The 22,639-nt window shown below is 38.7% G+C and overlaps 1 protein-coding gene and 1 pseudogene across 3 annotated transcripts in view; one reads left to right on the forward strand and one right to left on the reverse strand.

The window, feature by feature from the left end:
• The window catches only part of WDPCP (WD repeat containing planar cell polarity effector), a 361,986-nt gene that overhangs the window by 294,266 nt on the left and 45,081 nt on the right, over window positions 1-22,639 (reverse strand). For both annotated transcript variants that reach the window (XM_084901083.1, XM_084901081.1), the window contains exon 2: window positions 30-365. In XM_084901083.1, the coding sequence (XP_084757209.1) occupies window positions 30-47 (18 nt within the window). In that variant the 5' untranslated portion in view covers window positions 48-365. The remainder of the gene's footprint in view (window positions 1-29; window positions 366-22,639) is intronic.
• Window positions 14,557-15,969, forward strand: LOC311630767 (heterogeneous nuclear ribonucleoprotein C-like; annotated as a pseudogene). Its single transcript has 2 exons — window positions 14,557-14,868; window positions 14,948-15,969. The product of its transcript is annotated as a heterogeneous nuclear ribonucleoprotein C-like (transcript).

Here is a 22,639-nt window from a genome sequence, read left to right on the forward strand (position 1 = left end):
ACCAAAGCTCCAAAATAACATTTCCTTACCTCTGCTGGAGGTCTCATCCCCCACTTCCAACAGGCCAGGGAGCTCCCGGATGTCTCAGGTGTGCTCCAAGCACAGTTCTGCCAGCTGCCAAATGTTTACAATTCTACTTGCCTGCTGTAAGTGGCTATTGACAATGCTCCAAGCCAGGTTACCACAGCCTGCCATAGGCAATGCTACCGCTCTTGCAGCTGCTGATGTGTGCAAGGAGGCCTCCAAGGCCCAAGTCCAACTTCAAGGGAATCAGAGGTGGTGAGGGTCCTGGCACCAACACTGCTGCCCCTGGCACCAAAAATGGTCTCACAGATAAGCTGCAATTCTCCATGGCCTAAGAAGATCTGCAAAACAAAACAGAACAGGAGGAAAAAAATCCTTTAGCTTTTACTAGGTCTTATATACAGTTTCCCTGGGGGGTCACAGAGCTTGGGGACAGACTAGGTTGGTGCTCAACAGCTATTTGCTGAAAGAAGGAATGAGTCTGCAGGCTGAACTGCAAACAATCTGAGTGGCAGACATCATGATGTCCTCAGACATGTTCACCTTCATCTACTGCTCTAAAATAGCCTCTGTACCTTTAATTCTTCCTTCCATTGGGATTAGTTCTTCCTGTAGGTTACTAGAGTTGTTTTATAAATGGAATTCCAGAAGGCCGATCCCCATCAGACCCTAGGCCTGCCTACATATACCTGAATCCTAGGGAGGATAAAACTGAGGCAGGAGCATTCCTTATTATTATTATTATTATTATTATTATTATTATTATTTTAGAAAAGGGAAATACAGAATTGGTATAATTATACAAATAATTAAAGTTTTTGCCCGTTTAGTTTATTCTCATTATGACTTACAAATTAGTGACCTGTGGCCAAATCTGGCCAGAGGATTTTTTTAAAGCTCACATGATTTTTAAAGAACTGCTTTGATTTAGAATACATCTAGATAAGTGATTCTCATACATGACCATGCATCAGAAGCAAGCTTATTAAAACTGGAGGGCTTGTTAAAACTCAGATTACTGGTTCCATTCCCAGAGTTTCTGATTCGGTAGATCTGGGTTGAGGTCTGATAATTTGAATTTCTTTTTTTTCTTTTTTTCTTTTTTTGTATTTATTTATTTATTTATTTATTTATTTATTTATTTATTTATTTTTTACATATTTTATTGATTTTCCCCCCTCCCTCCCACTGATAATTTGAATTTCTACCTAGTTCCCAACACCAGACCAAATGGTATTGCATCTGGCTTTACTTATTTGCATTACTGCCTTGCCTCTGAGTTTGAAAACTCTGTGAAATCTCAATATTTTTGGTGAAAACCCTTTTTCAGCCTGATTCATGGAGGTGGATTCTATTACCCCCTTTTTATTAAAGTAAAACACATAAACATAATAGTACATGCATCTTAGGTATACAACTTATTGAATTTTCACAAATTATACACACAAATCCATAGATTTAAAAGAGGGAAGGGGGTTCTATGGGTGATCTGTTCATAAATTCCTAACTGGGCAGGTCACAGTGGGTAGTCATGCCCTAGACCCATGGTCTGCAAACTACGGATCGTGAGCCACATGCAGCTCTTTGGCCCCTTGAGTGTGGCTCTTCCACAAAATACCATGGCCTGGGCGAGTCTATTTTGAAGTGGCGCTAGAAGTTTAAGTTTAAAAAAATTTGGCTCTCAGAAGAAATTTCAATCGTTGTACTGTTGATATCTGGCTCTGTTGACTAATGAGTTTGCCTACCACTGCCCTAGACCTATAACTTCTGTAGTGAACAATTTTAAGCCAGTCCTGTCCATTGTTCTTGTGCATCTAGGTTAACACACCTTTGAGATGTTACAAATAATACCCCTCAAAGGGGGTGTTAACCCTCAAGAGAATACATAATCTTATGAACTATCTTGTAACCAAATCCCCACCTTGCTTTCTCACCTGTATGTATTTTTCCTCTTGAATGCAGAAAAGAAGCTACAAACTATTATTTCCTGGAGCATTTGAGATCTTACACCCTGGCATATGTTTTTTGGCTCAAATAAACTCATAAAAATTCTCTACAGGTTTGGATGTGACTCATCTAACAGACACACAGAGCAAGAAAGAGAACATCACCAGCTCCCAGAAATCCCCCTCATGCCTTTTACACAATCTTAATCCCAAGGATAACCACTATCCTGACTTCTAATTCATAGATTTGTTTTGCCTGTATTTGAAATTCATACCAATGAACTCATACAAGTATACACTACATTGTGCCTGGCTTCCCTTGATCGATATTATCTTTATGCGAGTCATTCACATTGTTGTATAGAGTTAAAACTCGTTCATTTTCATTGCTGTCCAGTATTCCACTGTGTGATCATTCTATAATTTACCCACTCTACTATTGATGGGATTTTGTGTCATTTACATTTTGAGGCTATTAGAAAAAGTTCTGCTACAAACATTTTTAAATACATCTTTGGCTGCACATATGGATGCATTTCTGTTAAGTATATACCTAGTAGTAGAATGGCTGGGTAATAGGGTATGTGCTCAGCTTTAGGAAATGCTGCCAAACACCTTTCCAACGTGGTTGTACCAATTTATACTCCCACTGGAAGTGAATAAATTTTCCCATTTCTCCACATTCTTACCAACACTTCATATTTCTTTTCATGTAAAGAAATATAGGCCTCCCTGGATTTAAATCATTAGTGTTTTAAATTGATTTTCACATGTCTTGAGTTTATTGCACAACCTTTATCACTTTAAACAATCGAGGCATTAATCTTTCTTCTATCCTATATAATAAAAGGCTAATATGCAAATTATCTTCTCAACTGGGAGTTTGACCAGGGGCAAGGCTGGCTGGCCAACTGCCCTTAGCCCCTCTCCAGCCGGACCCCACCCATCACAAATTTGTGCACCAAGCCTCTAGTCACCTTATAAAGAGCTACTTTAAATTAGTGACTTTGCTATCTAAGTGAATTTTCCTTCTGCCAACTATTGTCTGCATGGGAAGAGAATGAGTCGCTGTATTTTTAGCTGCCATCTAAAGGTGTAATCAACAGTACTTTGCATTTGGTGATTGGCAGATGTTGTTTGTAGTAAGTCTGTCTACTTTCTGTCATTTTTTTGGCCAAAGGTTCACTCTAATGATCAGTAACAAGTTTCTTATATTATGTAACTCCTCTTAATTTACTATAAAACACTGAGATGTAACCAGGACACCTTATGTGATGCAAAAACTAGCTAGAGAAACAATCTTGAGCCCGTGGGACCTTTTGTTTGTTTATTTAGGCTGGTTTTCTCCCCAGGATCTCTGGTAATCAAATGTTATAAGTAGACATTTTATATAATTATTTAATTATCAGAAAATGGCCTTTGCAGAATCAGTTTTATGATTTCACTATAGCTTAATGTTTATTTCTTTTCTTTGCTTGCCTACTTTGAGTGATTCCTAGTTTTGATGCATTGTATTTAAAATTTTGCTGGTTCCCCTAGGCAATTAGAATATTTATACTTGTTTCCTCTTAATATTTAGTTGCTTAACAATGTAACTTTTAAACTTTTAACCAGAAGCTGGATTAGTGGGAAATCAATGATTTTATCTTTCAAAAGAATAACAACTTTGATTTTTTTTTAAAAAATATGTGCTTATTTTTAAAAAGTTAAGTGATTAGAAAAGCACAACCTATAAAGCAAAAGATTACTCCCTGTTAGCACCATCTATATATATAAAAGCCTAAGTGACTGAACAACTGAACAACCAACCAACCAGTCGACCAGTTGCTATGACGTGCCCTGACCACCAGGGGGCAGATTGCTCAATGCAGGAGATGCCCCCTTGTCGTCAGTGTGTTCCCACAGCCAACCTCCCGCAGTAGTCAGCCAACTCCTGCGGTTCCTCTCCATGGCTGGCCAACCTCCCTCAACCCGTCCCCCAAGCCTGCCAAACTCCTGCAGCTCCTACCTCAGACCAATCCCACCCCTGATTGGCACCTCCACCCTGACTGGGGGCAAGGCCAACCAACCAACCTCCCATGGCCCCTCCCCTGTCCAACACCAGCCTGACCCTTATTGGGTTGGGGCTGAAGGCCAACCTCCTATGGCCCTCCCCCCAGTTGGCCTGGCCCTGATCAGTCCCACTACCCTTCAGTGCAAGGTGCCAATGTTCTAACCATTTAGCTTACTGGCCAGGGCAAGACTTCTTTTTGAAACCTACAAAATTCTAATAATATTAATAAGATATCTTTAGATTATCAACACAACTCCCCAGAGGGGGGGGGGGACATAAAAATGACAAAAATGTTAATCCATTGTTTATTGTATGCTCTGCACAATACCACAGATTATGCATGACCTTGTAGAATTCTGTGCAATGGACCAAGCAGCACCAGGGAAACTCTATACTCAGGCCTTCCATTACCAATACAGAGCACAATACTATCAATTGCATCTCATTAACTAAAGAATCGAAGAATGACATAATTGAAAATGAAGTGAAAATTTAATAAGGCCAAAGTGACCCAAGCCAATGAGAAGAAGGGAACTGACATTTCTTGAGCTTCTATTTTTATGCAAACTAGACCATTTACAGCTTCTTAATCCTCACACAACCCTGTGAAATGGGTATTTGTATTTTCTTGATACAAATGAGTGAACAAAGTTCTGAGGAGTTGTAATGGGCTAGAATTTGAATCTAGATCCGTTCGACTCCAACACTTTTCCTCTGGAACTGTTCACCTTTCCTGCAAGTTGCTATCCCAACAAAATGTCAAGCCATACACTAAATGAAGCTGGGGGGGGGGGGGGGAGGAGGAGGATAGTTTGCACAGCCTGCTCCATGGCTTCCCTATTTGATCACTGCTCAGAGTATCAGACTTCAGCAAGGTCATCAGTGATTTCCCAGAGTCACACGTAACACTACATAGATTTGGTTACTGCCTGTCCCTGCCACCTGATGCTGCCAGGGGAAATGGAAGAACAGCTGCTGGAAAGACATTAATTCCTTTGAATAGTTTGTGCCATTACCTACACTTTGGATTCTAAAGGGATTTTTGAAATACTGCAACTTAAAATATACATATTACATATATATAGGGTACCCTCCAAAATGTATACACACACTCTGAATAATTATAAAGGTAGTGTTTATTAACATACGTTTCATTTTCAAAATTGACCTATCAGCTGTTAAAGTATGAATACCTTTTTGGGGGATACCCTTTACATATATCAAGATATGTCTGGGAAAAAGGAATACGATTTTTTGAAAATTATTTTGTTGGTATTATGTCGACTTCTCAAATAATGTATATGAAATTTAATCCCAAATTATGAATACTTGGGTGACAGTTCACAGCATTTAGAGATCAAGTTCTATTTGAAAGGTCATGTGCACATTTGAGCAACCCGATACCAAGTGACCTTATTAGGGAGCTTACATTGTAGACCTTGTGATACTAAAAGCATTTTTTAAAAAGTCATGAACATCTTAAAGGTAAATATTCATTGTCTATGTGATATTTCTTACAATTTTAATACCATGGAAAATTTAAAAATGCATTCACCATTTGTCATTCTTAGTGATTTAAAAATCTCTCTGAAAAAAATGCTTGTATAGAAATCTTGAGAAAAGCCTTGATTAAAGTGTAATAAGCCACTTGATGGCAGGGACAACTTTTGTACGACATGCTATAAAAAAATCATCAATTACTCCAATTTATATTCACAATATTTTTCAGATGTATGAATAGTGGGGGTACGAAGGGATCATGGAGAGAGGGTCATTTCTAGTTTTATTTTATAACGGCAAAAACTGAGATAGAAAAGAGGTCATCTGTGGAAGTCTTGGTACTTTTGGATGCACAACACACTTGTAACTGGAGTCACTTTCTCTCTAAGCAGAATACTGTATTGAAGGAAGCCCTGCCTTCTCCCTTGTTTCTAATCTATTCTAATCCGAAAGCTGCAAGAGCTATGTAGTCTCCTCTTGGTCCCTGGCCTTCGTTTATACTGGTCTGTGGTTGGGAATGACACTTCATTCCTTTTTTTTTTTTTTTTTTTTTTTTTTTTTTTTTTTTTTTTTGCCTTAATATACTAATATACTCAATTATTAAAATTACTTACTGAACTAGGACTCAGAACATAATCACCTTAATGTTGCTGCCATCAAAGCAAGTGGATACCCTTCTCTGAATAATTATGTCCTTCCATTGTTAACACTTTTCAGACTTCTCTCAATGTTGGAGTGAAACGAGTTAGTCAGATCAAGGCACACAGGATTCAGACTCAACTCTGTAAAGTTGTAAGTCTCTCTTATATACTGAGGTAAATAATTAAGTTGCGACTGCTTTATAAAAATAAATATAAGAAACAAAGAAAAGGCCGAAATCGGTTTGGCTCAGTGGTAGAGCGTCGGTCTGCGGACTGAAGGGTCCCGGGTTCGATTCCGGTCATGGGCATGTACCTGAGTTGTGGGCACATCCCCAGTAGGGGGTGTGCAAGAGGCAGCTGGTTGATGTTTCTCTCTCATCGACGTTTCTAATTCTATCTCTCTCCCTTCCTCTCTGTAAAAAAAATCAATAAAATATTTTTTTTTTTAAAAAAGAAGAAAAAAAGAAAAGAAGTCAGCTTATATCCTAAAGAAGTCTGCTGTCTGAGTCTCCCCTTTTGGCTCCACAGCCTGCACAGCCCAGAAAAAACCCTCCGATTATAGAAACTTCCCATGCGGTGAGGTTTTAGGTCTCCCTTTCCCCTAGCCACCCCCACCTCCTGCACAAATAGTTTCACCATCTGTCTGTAACACTGCCTGAAATTCCACCATTAAATATATTCTTTCAGATTAAATGTGTTCCTACTTATTTTAAAAATCATAATACTTCATTGGATAAGTCCCATAAACATAACACAACTATTTATATCAACTATCTCTGATATTTATAATACTTCTGAAGATATTTTTAATACTTCTGAAGATACAGACAGCTTATTTAGTTCTGGCTGTTCATTTGGTATTGTTTAATATGTCCATAGACCAATACAAGACATATTTTTATCACATTATTTCTTTTGTCAATATGCTACACTTTGAGAATTTACAAAAAATAAGGAATTTGAATTGTTTTGGTTTTTTAAAATAAGTATTTCTGCCTTAAACAGTATTGTACATGTTGGCTCAATTCTGACTTTTTAAGATTGTTTTCTTATATAACCTTAAATTTCCCAAACTAGAAATCCTGAGTCAAAGGATAGCAGTTCTTTAATGTATTACTTTATACTTCTAATATGGTTAAACCTATTCCACTGAAAGACTATAAATTTGCAATGCTATTAACAACACAAGAGTGCCAGTCTCTCTGTATTATTGGGTTATTACTATCACTTCAGTTAAAAAATATGTACACAGTGTTAATGGACATAGCTAGAACTCATAAATGTTGATTTTATACTTCTCCCATGGGGAAGAATCTGCTTCCAACCTTATTCAGGTTGTTGGCAGAATTCATTTTCTTTTTTGCAACTTTAAAACTCATGGAAGTTTGCTTCTTCAAAGCCAGCAGAAGAGAGGAGAAAAAATATATATATAGATATATTATAGATATATATTTACATACTTGTATATTTATATATTTATATTTAAGTAAATATATACGAACATAGATATATTTGTATGTATATATGTATGTATACATATACATGCATAAATAGAGAAACACACACAACAATGGGCATGATAGCTCATCATTTTTGCCATATAACATAACCTAATCAAGAGAGTAACATTTTGTTACATTCTATTTGTTAGAAGCAAGTCATAAATTCTGCCTGCATTCAAGAGAGATTAATCAAAGAGTAATAACACGGGTAGAGATCATAGAGGCCTATTTAAAATCCTGCTTACCACAATAGTAATTTAGTATTTCATTATGTGTATATGTCATAATTTACTGTAGCTTGTCATATAGTCTACCACTGAAGGACATTTAGATATTTCTAGTTTGGAGCTTTGATAGCTAATTTTAGTGAACTTGGCTGGGCCATGGTGACCAGATATTTGAATGTTTCTGTGTGGGTGTTTTTGGATGAGATTTAAATTTAAATTGGCGTATGCTGAATAAAGCAGATTGCACTCCATAATGTGAGTAGATCTCATCCAACCAATTAAAAGCCTCAATAGAACACAGCACTGACCTCCCCAGAGCAGATTGCCTTTGACTTCATGTGGGACATTCATTGGCTCTGCCTTGTTCGACAGCAAATTGCCTCTCAACTCAAACTGCAGCTCTTTCCTGAGTCTTTAGCCTGCTGGCCTCCCTCATGAGATTTTGGACTTGTCAAGCCTCCACATTGGCATGAGCCAATACCTTAAACTCTCTCTCTCTCTCTCTCTCTCTCTCTCTCTCTCTCTCTCTCTCTCTCTCTCTCTCTCTTTCACACACATACACACATTATTGGTTCCGTTTCTTTGGAGGATCTTGACTACTATAGGGCTATTATAAATGCTTCCATTGAATGTTCTGTATATCTCCTGATGAACATGAGAAAGTTACTGGGGTACATACACAGCAGTGGAATTCCTTTGTTGTAAAGTATGCCTCTATCCATGTTTATGAAGTAGTGCCAAGCTGTTTTTCCAAGTGTCTGTGCCCATAAATACTCTCACCAGCACAGCTGAGTTCCCATTAATATAAATGCTCACCAAGATATGGCATTTGTTTATTTTTAAATTTTGTCAGTCTGATGGGTTATGAAATGGTATTTCATTGCATCTGCATTTCATTGATAACTATGTAGATTAAACATGTTTTCATGAGTTTATGGGCCATTTAAATTTCTTTCTTTTGCTAAATGTTTGGTTAAATGGTTTCTTGCCCTTTTCATTACTGAATATTTTGTCATTTTCTTACTGATTTGTATAGCTCTCATATATTCTAAGTATTAGATCTTAGTAAATATCTTCTGGTTTGTAGCTTGTCTTTGCACTCTCTTTATGATGTCTTTTGATGATCAGAAGTTCTTCATTTTAATATAATTTACATTTCAATCTTTTCCTCTATGTTTGACTTTCTTGTGCTTTCTGGAAGAAATTCTCCGGACTCTGTTGCCATGAAGATACATTACCTTTCTTTTGCCTCTGACTTATTAGTCTTTATTTTTCCAGAATTGCCAAATATTTTCTATATATGCCAGTGTCTACTTTGGGGCTTTATTTCTGTTCCATTGATTTACTTTTCTATCCAGTACCAATACTACACTATCTTAAGAACTAATGCTTTAATGTCTTAAAATCTTTAGCCCAAGTCACCTAAACTTATTCATCCTCTCCAAGAGTGACTTGGCTATTTTGGGTCTTTTGTATTTCCATAGAAATTTTAGAATATAATGATGAGGTTCTACTTTTTAAAAGTCTATTGGAGATTTGATTGAGAGTATATTGATTCTGTAGATCCCATTGGCAACAATAGTTATCTTTATGATATAAAATCTTCCAGTCTATTTCTTTCTTTAAAAGTTTTGCATTATCTTTTGTCAGGTGTACCAAATAGCAGTTAGGCAGTCGTATACTTTACAAAGTACTCAACTGGCACCATACAATATTATTGACTGTATTTCCTATGCTGTACTTTACATTTCCATGACTGTTTTGTAACTACCATTGTGTACTTTTCAATCCATCAGTCTGAATATTTAATCATGTCTTTTTAAAAAATTGATTTCATAGAGGAAGGGAAAGAGAGAGAGATAGAAACTCAATGATGAGAGATAATCATTCATGGCTGCCTCCTGCATGCCCCAAAGTGGGGGATCAAGCCTGAAAACCTGGGCATGTGCCCTGACCAGGAATCGAACCATGATCTCCTAGTTCAGTGGTTGGCAAACTCATTAGTCAACTGAGCCAATATCAATAGTACAACGATTGAAATTTCTTTTGAGAGCCGAAAACCGACTTCTGCACATGGGCCACGAAGTTTCAATCGCACTGTATGTGCCGCCTGCACGTGGTATTTTGTGGAAGAGCCACACTCCAGGGGCCAAAGAGCTGCATGTGGCTCTCGAGCCACAGTTTGCCAACCACTGTCCTAGTTCATAGGTCAATGCTCAACCATGCTGGCTGGCTTAATCACATGTCTTAATTTTTAATTATCAAAAAAATCCTTGCTCAGAGGAATAATATCTTCATAAATACATAATAAAGTAAGAAAGAAAGAAAATGCAAAGTTGGTGTATTAGTCAGGATAGAATAACCTATTGCAAAATTTAGACTCCAAAATGTAAAAAAGTTTGTCTCTCAACAGTCCAGGCTGGTGTAGGGAGTAGAGAAAATAGAGGAGAATGTTCTCCTCTACATGGTCATTCAGAAACTGGAATTAATGACAGCTCTATACTCCTTAACATGTGGCTGCCAAGATTGTCATGAGCATCAGCATCCAGTTGACTAGATGTGTCAATTACCTATTCCTGCATAACAAACTTTGTAGCATAAAACAAGAATTTAATGCTTATTATCTCAGTTTCTGTGAGGCAGGAATGTCAAAGTAGCTTAGCTGAATAATTATGGCCCGAGGTCTTTCAAGGAGTTTGCCATCAGGCGTCTGCTTTTATATGAAGGCTCTTCTAGGGCTGGAGTGTTTCCTTCCAATGTGGCTCACTTAGTGCTAGTTTTTGGCAGGTGGCCTCAATTCTTTGCCTCTCTACTGGGATGTGTGAATATCTTCATGACATGGCCGCTGGCTTGCCTCAGAGAAAGTGATCTACTAATAAAAGTGCAAGATGAAAGCACAATGTCTTTTATGACCTAGACTTGGAAATCACATTCCACAATCTGCAAAATCCTATTGGTTATATAGGTCAGCCATATGCAGTGGAGGAAGTGATTACATAGGGATATCAATGCCAGAGTCAAGCATCATTGGGGGTCATCTTGGAGGCAGGCTATCATCCTAGGGAAGCATGTATGAGAGGTTTTTATGGGCCAAGGAGGTTTTTACTCACATGACCATATCTGATAGCAGAAAAAGAAAGAATATATATTACAGCTGGCCAACCATGTGTTTTTTATTATAGTGGAACGAGGGAGGACGCACATCTGGCAGCCTCTACTACAATTGGGAAAATGAATTAGGAAGAGAAAATATTTAAGAGATGAGTAACAGAAATAAAACAACAAAAGTTGATCTCAGTGAGCAAATTTCCAACTATGTGGATCACGACAACATAATACTGAAGATTTTTTTTTTCCTGATTATATGAAATTGTTCCTGCCAATAGCATCTCAAAGGCACACACTTTTAAATACCAATAGGTTGTTTGAAAAGCCAACATCCTAGTCTTGGCTTTAATAAATGTTTTTAATTTATTTTAACTTATTACCTAAAAATAGTACAAAAATTAGCAATGTTCATTAATGAAACCCAATACAGATGCACAACAGGGAAAATGTAATTTGTACACTCACTAACTAGAAAACTAATAATTAAAGAGCAAAATATCCTATCCCTTCTTTGAGAATTTCCTTTGGAGAAATGGTTCCTATGCACTGATTTGGGTCATAGACAAGATAATTCCCAATGGATTTCCTGTAAAAAATAGTAAAGCCTCAGATAGAAGATTAAGTATTTAACTGCAAGGCATTTTCAATTAGTTTTGCTTAATGAGGAAGAGATAATCTCTTAGTTGTAACATGAACCTCAAATGGGGGAAATTTTTCTTCCTAATTTTCCCCAAACATTGTTTTGGCTTTGTATTATCTTCTGCATCAATGAACTGGAATTCAGAATGTTATGCATTTGCCCTAAATATTTAACAACTCTGAACTAGTTTAGTCCTTATCTCCACTGAGGACAGTATTACAGATGTCTCCCATCCCCACCCTCCTTTACCACCCTCCTTGCAAGGATAATATATATTCATTTTTAAAAACATAAGCTTGTTTGACTGTACTTGGTTGGAATGATAGAAGTAGTCCTTTATAAAACTTCTATATTCTTTAAATTGTTGTATGTTGCCTTGTTACTATAACAATTATGTTTTTTAGAAAAAATTTACTGATTGATTTTAGAGAGACAGAGGAAAGGAGAGAGAGAGAGAGAGAGAGAGAGAGAGAGAGAGAGAGAGATCAATTTTTGATGCTCCACTTATTTATGTATTCATTGGTTGGTTCTTGTATACTAGTACAACCTGACAGGGGATTGAACCCACACACTTGGTGTATGGGGACAATGCTGAGCTATCCAGCCAGGGTCTATAACAATTTAAGGAGACTATAGCCAGGTGCAGGACACTCACGATAGGAAATTAATCCCTCTCTGGGGAAAGGAGGCTTGAGAGCATGACCAGCTATATAACTGTTGGGCCTGGAACAAAATGAAAATGGGCTTTTGTTGGAAAAACAGAAAAAGTGTGTGTTGTTAAAGAGACTAAATTTTAAATCTTTTTATTTTCTTCCACTTTCTCTCTCAACCTCTCACAATGCAGTGTTTTTACTTTGCTAATGTAGGGCTCCCTCAGGCAATGAATTCCAGTGCAATGAATGGACCCTGAAGCAGGACCCAGATGGACCACCAACTGCTGGGTCCCTTCCTTCAGTCACTAGATCAAAGACAATCAGGGGTGAAAAGTCTCCCCTTCCCACTGGCCTACTGGCTTCAACCTACCATGGAAAAAGATCCCGGTTGCAGTAGATTCCTGCATCAGGGATAGGCTAGAGGCTCCTTCTGCCAAGTCTTGTCCAACATGCTGTGGAACTATCAGCCCAAAGTACTCATGCCTGCCTGACTCCAACTTCCCTGTGCCTGCACACTAGCCCCTCCACAGAGGGGCAAACACCAGCAGCCACTGTTGCCAGGGGGTGGTGAGGGGATGGGACTCTGGGAATCAGGGAACATGGGGGTGGGCAGTGGAGAACCCATCCTGGGAGATGTTGAGTGGTGGGATTGTGCGTGGGCCAAGGCTCCAAGCCCTGGGCACATGCTTTTCCACCCCATCAGACTTCATTTATCAAACACAACTTTGAAGATGAAAGTATTAAAAATTTCAACATGATGATCACAAAATATTAAACCCTAAGCATGGAGATCCTGTGAGGCTGCACTCATGAAAGTGGTCCTTGCTTGAGGGCTGAATGTGCCATCCAGAGTTGAAGCTGATAGTCATTATTGCCTATCAACTGATATAACCCTATTTCAGGAATTCAGTTGATTAGGTCTCAACTCAGAGAATTTAGACATGAGAGGAATTTATTTTTCTCCAACCCTTGCTTTCAACAAAATTCTGGAATCTCCCCGTTCCTGACTTAACAATTTCTAGGACTTCCAGGAAAAATAGATTCCTGACTTTCAGATTTCATAACTACTACTCATTTTGGCTATTACAACTCTATTTAAAGATTTTAATCTCATTCTCAGTTGAAATCTCATTTCCCCTCCTGGGAAAATGAGAACTGACCAGGGGCCCTGATTACTAGAGAGCCTGGTTCTGAGCTGTCACTCTCCTTTCCTCTTCCAAAGCTGGGCTTTGCAGTGTTGGGCAGGACAGACAAGTGACCCAGACAAGGATCTCTACCTCTCTCAGTGGGTTGACACTTCTCTCTGATTAACACTGTGGTTCTCTAGATGCCCTCTCTGTGATAGTCCCCCAAATGCTGTCTTCCTTGTTCTCATACAGAGAACATGTATAAGTTCTCTGCAGTGACCATGTCTTGCCTCTGAAGAATTCACACGTGTACCACACAAGAGGAAGATGCCACCCAGCTCCATCTATTCCACAGACAGCTACTACCAAGACCCTGGATGTACACCTCACAGCCTCTTATCATTGGGCTTCTTCTTATTTTGTTTTGTTAATCTTCACCCAAGCATATTTTTTCCTCTGATATTTTTTTCCAAGAGAGTGGAAGGGAAGGGAGAGACAGAGAGAAAGAAAGATCAATGTGAAAGACACATTGATTGGTTGCCTCCCGCATGCACTCTGACCAGGGCAGGATCAAGCCTGTATCCAAGGTATGTACCCTTGACTGGAACCCAAGACCCTTCAATCTGAGGGCAGTAACCACTGAGCAACCGGCTAGGCTAGGGCATCACTGTTTTTACTGTGCTCTCCTGCTCCTCTCCTACCCATTGGCTTGGGGTAGAAGAGCAAGTCTCCCCCTTTTCCCCAAAGGCAATGAATAAGCCTGATAGTCTCCCTCCTTCTAGTATCTTCCTATCATAGTCCAAGAGTGGGATCGGTGGTTGAAATAATGATAGGGATAAATCAGTTAGTTCAGACCATCTTAGGACTCTTGGAAAAGGTGTGCTGTCAACATTGTTGGTAACTGTCTTATAATGAATGTATGGTGTTAACCCATCTTGTTTGGGACTGGGCCCTAGTTGCTAATTCCTGGGCAATAGCACTAACCTTTAAAAGACAACAACACGTGCATCAAACAATTAAGGGTATTAGTAAAAGTCTTAACCTGGTTCTTCAAGACCATTTCAAGATCACCACTTCTAGCCATTTTGTGAAGAGATGAAGGCTGAGCAGTCGCAGCCGTGTTGCTGACCTTCTCCACGTAGAACCCGGGAGTAGGAGGTTCAGAATCGAACCTCTTCTCCCTTTTCCCTCCAGTGAAATTTTTTTGATCTTCAGCTACATTTTGGCTTTGTGAGGAACCGTAATCATCAAAGACAATGGCCAGCAATGTTACCAACAGGACATATCCTCGCTCCATGAACTCCTGTGTATTCATTGGGAATCTCAATACTCTTGTGGTGAAGAAATCTGATGTGGAGGTTATCTTCTCAAAGTATGGCAAAATTGTGGGTTGCTCTGTTCATCAGGGCTTTGCCTTCGTTCGATATGTTAATGAGAGAAATGCCCGGTTGCTCTGTTCATCAGGGCTTTGCCTTCGTTCGATATGTTAATGAGAGAACTGCTATTGCCCAGGAATTAGCAACTAGGGCCCATTCTGCCATCTTCTCCTGCGGTGCAGGAGAAGATGGCAGAATGATCCCTGGCCAGGTTTTAGATATTAATCTGGCTACAGGGGAACAGAGGAAAAGCAGGTGTGAAATGATCTGCAGCGGAGATGTACGGCTCCTCTTTTGACTTGGACTATGACTTTCAACGGGATTATTATGACAGGATGTACAGTTACCCAGCACTTGTTCCTCCTCCTCCTCCTATTGCTTGGGCTGTAGTGCCCTCAAAACACCAACGTGTATCAGGAATTACATCACGAAGGGGCAAAAGTGGTTCAATTCTAAGAGTGGACAGCGAGGATCTTCTTCCAAGTCTGCAAAGTTGAAAGGAGTTAACCTTCAGGCCATTAAGAAGGAACTGACCCAGATAAAACAGAAAGTGGATTATCTACTGGAAAGCCTGGAAAAAATTGAAAGGAACAGAGCAAACAAGCAGACTTGTCCTTCTCATACCCAGTAGAGATGAAGAAGGATAAGACAGAAGAGGAGCAGACCACCAGCTCCCTGAAGAAAGATGAGACTAATGTGAAGATAAGAATCCGAGGGGGGTGCAGAGGACTCTGCTGAGGAGGGGGACCTACTGGATGATGATGATAATGAAAATCGGGGGGATGACCAGCTGGAGTTGATCAAGGATGATGAAAAAGAGGCTGAGGAAGGAAAGGATGACAGAGACAGCGCCAATGGCGAGGATGACTCTGAAGCACATAGTGGGGTTTAGAAATGTTGTCCCATTATTTCTTTATCTAGGCGCTTGTCTAAGACCAAAATTTTCACCAGACCCTCTCCCTAGTACCTTCAGCACATGCTCACTGTTCTCCCTATCTTGACCCTCCCATGTTCATTCATTCATATTGCCCTGCGCCTAGTCCCATTTTCACTTCCTTTGATGCTCCTAGTAGTTGTGTTAAGTCTTAACCTGTAATTTTTGCTTTTAATTTTGGTATCTCTTTATGACTTAACAATAAAAAGGATGTATGGTTTAAAAAAAAAAAAAAAAAGATCACCACTTCTTTCAGGGAAGGATCGAAGTGTTCTTGATTGCTGGCATCCTGGACCAAATCAGGGCAAGCAGCTCAAAACCAGGGCACTATGCCCAAGTGCCTGGGCTGAGAGCAGAGGCTGGTGTGGAAGTGAGAACCTTTGGAAAACAGAGAGGAGTTGATGACAGGGAAGAGTGAGGAGGCTACAGAGGAGGATGGATGCCTTTTCCCACAGGTGTTTCTCTGTGGCCTGCGCAGCCCACTTATGTGAGGAGGATAAATAAATTAAAAGCAGACAATCTAAACATTTGACATGGCAAAGATATTTGCACACTGGGTAAGAGGAGGGTAAGAAAGAATGCACTCATTATTCTTTCCAGATTGTAGCCAGTGAATTAGGCATTTCTGGTTTGAGTTAAAGCTAGACTCTATAAGAATCACATAAAACTGAAAAATAGAACATAATTTGTGGAAAGCTTCATTCACTTATAAAAAAATATCTTCAATGTGCCAACCCTATTATGGATGCTGAGGAGTCAGCAGTGACCATGACAAACAAGCTCTTGACACCATGAAGCTCACCTTCATCTTCTGATGTAGCTTTCCACATCCAAAATATGATCATCTATATAATTAATGTGATTAGGCCATAAATTTTTGTGTGGGGGTGTGTGCCATATTAATCTCTGTATTTCTAGCATCTAATATCCTGATTGACACATAGAAGGTACTCAAAAATATTGGTTGACTGAATAAATGAATTCATTTTCAGTGAAAATAGCATCATAGCTTGAGAAATAAATCCAAAATGAATATACTGTTAATTTAGTATGACTAAAACTTCGTGAAACCAAAATCTACCTCATATGTTCTGAAATGTAACTACAATAACAAATATTTTGATTAACAAAGTTAAGTAGAAAAGTAGCTTTATAAAGGCTATATTCAGATACTAGTCAGAAGTTATTTTCGTTTTCTTCCATTATGGCTATTCCTCTGTGCCAACAACTTGCTGCTAGAAGTTGTTTTAAAAAACATGATCTTTAAGTAGTAGATTAAATCCAGCTGGCTTCAAATGATACCTGGGGTGGGGGGAAGAGGTGGGTACAAATGTCCACATTTCCAGGGAATTCTATGACCTCAGTGATGACTGACTGACTAACATTACTAGACTTTTCCCATGAGAGAAATTCTCATGTTCCCTGAGAATAATGGTTAATATTTTTTATTGAGGTAAAATTCTCATTACATAAAATTAACCATTTTAAAGTTAACATTTCCATGACTTTTAAATGCATTCACAATGTTGGGTACTATCAACCTCTGCCTAGTTCCAAAATATTCTCATCACCCCCAAATGAAACCCCTCACCCATTATAAACAGTCACACTGAGAATTATTTAATCTTTGTCTCCATGTAATAAGTATGTATCCTACCAACTCTATAATAGAGAAACAACATGGAAATTATTTTCCTTAAAAAAATAAGAAGTTATTATTTAATAATAGGGTTCACAGGGCCAGCCAGGGCCCAGTCTGTGACCCCAAAGGTGACACTCTTCTCACCTCTGATTTGAATGTGAGAGTAAGATCTGCCCTCCAAAGGGGCAGCAGTTATATCTCTGCATAGACCTTACAGCTTCTGAAAAAGTTGCCTGGGTGATCCTAGAAGATCAAAATGAAAACTGAGTTTTCAAGAATACTCAATGTTTTCAGACATATGTGATTTTAAATTATCATTAACCAGGCAATCAGGAAATATGGTAAGTAGTTAAAAAGTATGCCTTCAATGTCCATAAATAGGTTGGAATGTGAAAACGTCATAAACACCACACTAACAGATGCCAGGAACTGCCTCTCCACAACCCTGACTCTATTGAAGAGGAATGTGCTCGAGCAGGGACGCACGTATTTAGGGGGAGGACCAAGAGACCTTGTGGAGGGGGAAAAAAAAAATCCATCCTAAGGGAAGATTTTGGAGGAAGAGTTTGGACCATAAACAAAGTTTGAGTCACCAGAGGGCATGGCTTTTCTGGTTCCAGTGTTATATTTGTCATCAGACTCCTTCCCTAGCCCAGATTCTCTTGGGGCTCTTGTTGGTTTAGGACAGGGTGGGGGACATGGTGAGTAAAAAATGGAAAAAGAGCTGCTTTGCTAAAAGGAGGAGTCCTAAACTAGGCCAAGGCGGTTCATCCATTCAACAAACATGTGTGCAAAGAACTAAGTGCAGGGCATCTGTTGGACATGAAGGATATAATGGTAAACAGCCTTGATCTCAAGAAATTTACAGTCTAGAGGTAAATACTTAAGATCAAACTTACATAAATATGCCAGCCTGCATGGCTCAGTGGCTGAGCATGAGCCAGAAGGTCACAGTTCTATTCCCGGTCAGGGCACATGTCTGGGTTTCGAGCTCGATCCCCAGGGTGGGGTGTACAGGAGGTGGCTGATCAATGATTCTCTCTCATCATTGATGTTTCTCTCTCTCCCTCTCTCTCTCTCTCTCTCTCCCTTCCTCTCTGAAGTCAGTAAAAACATTTTTTAAAAACTACATAAATACTGATTAACGTAAAGAGTATGACAGAATAGTTCAGAAGGCCTTCACATTGTTTCACAGAGGAATCTAACGGGGTTTAGAAGGGCAGAGAAGGCTTCCGTGAGAAAACAACATTTCAGCTGAAAACCTGCAGGAAAAGGAGTTGGGAAGAGTGTGCAACCCTTTGTAAGGTGGGAGGATCTTGAGTTTGAGGCTAATGGACTTAAGTACACCAGCTGGAGAGGGAAGCAGCTAGACACAGCTTGTGAAGGAGCTAGCTATTGCCTGCACTTGCAGAGTCGAGTGTCCTGCTACCAATGCATCCAGCCCCAGGCAGGGTAGAGAGTCCCTCCTGATTGTAAGGCTGTGGGGTGTGATCTGAACTAGGGCCTTCAGGGCTTGGAAAAGGATTTGTCAGGTGTCCCATTTTTCCCTTCAGCTAAATGTACTAGAGGCTATATATAGTCTGGCCTCCTCACACGCCTCAGGCTTCTAGGTAACATTGTCCCCAAAATGTAAATTCAATCTCTTCAGGAAATTGCAGGATTATTCTAGAATCTTGATCAAGTCTCAGAGCAGGAGCTAAAACTAAGGCACACGGTGCTGGCAAGTTAAACTTTTGGATCAATGTGTTTCTCCATCTGCATGAGACACCCCTCACAATGTTAACTCCTCTGTGGAGGAAGGGTGTAGCCATGTTTGTGCTTTTCTGCTAGGAATGAACAGCCTGATGAGTCATAAAACTCTCAGCTACCTCAGAGCAGGTTGCCTAACAGATACTTGGTTAGAACTGCAATGGGTGGAACTAGCACCCCTAGCCATCCTGTGCTCCAGTGAGCCATGAAGGCTGTCCCTCTTATTTGCAGCAATATTCTGGTACCTGGCCCGGTGCACACTGCAGGGCAGGGAGCCAATAAACATATTTGTAATGACTGAGTGGAGGCTGAGCACAGGGCAGGCAGTTCTGCCAAACCACTTCCCGGCTAATCCAGAAGATTAGCTTTCTCTGCTCACAAAGATGTGAGAAAATAGCAGCTAAAGCAGTGGTTCTCATCCCTGCCTGCACATCCTGGGAGTTAAAAAGAACACAAAAAGTTTTATTTCAGATATGTTTTAAAGTATATTTATAAAAAAATTAGACTGAAAGTAAATATGCCCAAATATTAACTTTTGACAATGACTCCAAGGAAGGACTGTTACTTAAGAGAAAATAAAACAGCTTCCTGAAGTATAATAAGCATACAATGAACTTCATATATATACGCCGAAACCGGTTTGGCTCAGTGGATAGAGCGTCGGTCTGCGGACTGAAAGGTCCCAGGTTCGATTCCGGTCAAGGGCATGTACCTTGGTTACGGGCACATCCCCGGTGAGGGGTGTGCAAGAGGCAGCTGATCGATGTTTCTCTCTCATTGATGTTTCTCGCTCTCTGTCCCTTTCCCTTCCTCTCTGTATAAAATCAATAAAATATATATTTAAAAAAACAAAACAAAAACTTCATATATATAAAATGTCAACCTAAGTGTTAACATATCAATGCAGTTCTGAAACCACCACCACAATAAAGATAATGAATGGATGGGTCACCCACAGAAGCTTCCTCATATCCCTTGTAATAACCCTCCCCATCCCACCACCCCCATCCCCAGGCAACAAGTGATCTGTTTCCTATCATCATAGATTAGTTTGTGTTCTCTAGAATTTTTTTTTAAATCCTCACCTGGGGATATGTTTTTAATAGTTTTTAGAGATAGGGGGAGGGAGAAAGAGAAAGAGAGAGAGAGAAAGAGAGAGAGAGAGAGAGAGAGAGAGAGAGAGGAAACCATGGATGTGAGAAACAAATCAGTTGCCTCCTATATGCACCCTGACCCTGGATCGAATCTGAAACCTAGGTATGTGCCCTGACCAGGAATGGAATCTGCAACCTTTCCTGTATACAGAATGGTACTCAACCACTGAGCAACTTGGCCAGGGAGCCAACTTCTTTAATGAGACCAACATAATCTAATACCAAGACCTCACAGGGACAATACAAATAAAGAACACCACAGGCCAATCTCTTTTAAAAGACAGATACAAAAATACTAAACAAAGTATTTAGTATGCATAATAGAATATATCACAATGAAGTTGAATTTGTTCCAGAAATACAATGTTGGTTAATATTTGAAATTCAATCAATATAATTCATGACATTAATAAAATAAGTGATAACAATTATATGCTTAATTCAATAGACACAGAAAGAGCATCAAAATTTTAAAAATTCAATAATTGATCATGATAGGATAATAAAAAATAACAACCTCTTAACAAATTAGGTATAGAAGGGACCTTCACTAACTTGATAAGTGATAGATACAAAATACCTATAGCAAACATTATATGTAATTTGAGATATTGAAAGCTTTTCTCCTGAGATTGGGAATAAGGCAAAGATTCCCAGATACCACTGTTATCCACTATTTTTCTGAAGAGTTTGGCCAGTACAATAAGCCAAGAAAATATATAATAGATATAAATATTATAATGAAAGAAAAGTGATTACTTATTCATAGATATGATTCTATATGTATAAAATCCAAAAAAATCTTCAGAGAAACCAATAGCACTTATTTCTTTATATAGTTTCACTACTGACTATGTAATTAATAAAAGTGTATATATGTGTACCAAAAGACACTTACAAATGTTTATTATAGTCAGAAACTGGAAACAATCCAAATGCCCATCAACAATATAATGGAAAAATGGGTTGAGATATATTCATACAATAGAATACTATACAGCAACTAAAATAAACAAATCAATGATAAATGCAACAACATTGAGAATCTCAAAAGCTTTATGTTAAATGAAAGAAGCCAGACACAGAAATATATTTTGCTTGATATTTATACGACATTCAGAAACAGGATATAAAACTGAAACTCGTGGACACCAACAGCAGTGTAGTGGTTGCCAGAGGGAAGGGGGTGAAGGGATGAAGGAGGCCTAATAAATGGTGATGGAAGTAGATTTTATCTTGGGTGGTTAGCACACAGATCTTATTTCATAGAAATCTACGCCTGGAATCGATATGACCCTGTTAACCAATACCACCCCAATAAATTTAATTTAAAAATAGGCAAAACTAATTTATTGAGTTAGAAGTCAGGAGAATAATTACCATTTAGAGAACAGGGAGAGAGACTAGGAAGGGTACATGGAGGGGATTTATGAGGTGCCAGTAGTGGTTTATTTCTTGATGTAAGTGGAGACAATATGGATATGTTCATTGTGTAAAAATTTATCAAGCTGAGCACTTATGAATTTTGTATATATACAAATTATATATATATATATATATATTATACTTCAATAAAATAATTCCTAAATATATTTGTACAAGATATTGAAAGAAAGATTGCTTTTTTACTTATAGAGGCAAATGAAAGACTGTAGAATTAAAAGACTTAGAGAAATTTCAGGGATGATACAAAAATATTTTCGAGATCAACCAAACTGTGCCATTATTCTGATCAAAATATAATTACATAACTCAGCTCAACATTAGTATGAAAGAGAAAACAACTTTAAAATTTTTAAATTTTGTTGCTGTTATTGTTAATCCTCACCCAAGGATATTTTTTCCATTGATTTTTTTTTAGAGAGAGTGGAAGGGAGGCAGAGAGAGAAAGAGAGAAAAACATCAATGTGAGAGAAACACATTGATTGGTTGCCTCCTGGATCTGCCCTGGGGCCAAGTATTAAACCTGCATCCTAGGTACTTGGCCTGGACCAGAAACAAATCCAAGATCTTCAGTGTGTGGGCTGGCACTATGACCACTGGGAAACACAGGCCAGGACTTAACATTTTGTTTTAGCACCGGAAACGGATAAAAATATGAGCATTGTTTAAAAAATAATGGTATGAAGAATTATAAATATAATAAGTGTTTGTATATTTTAGAGACTTGAAAAAATATTATGTTAGAAGTCTGGGGAAAATTGAACCTCAAATTAAAAAGGCCTCTTACTCTAATAAAAATATGTCATAACTAAATACAAAATAAATTAGACATGATTTTAGATGAGATCAGTGAAATCCAGCAAATGATAGGTCAGAAATTACATAGGGCAAAAAATACTACAAAAATAACTTTCAAGGAC

Source organism: Pipistrellus hanaki, assembly GCF_964339955.1.
Source record: "Pipistrellus hanaki genome assembly, chromosome: 12".
NCBI lineage: Eukaryota > Metazoa > Chordata > Mammalia > Chiroptera > Vespertilionidae > Pipistrellus > Pipistrellus hanaki.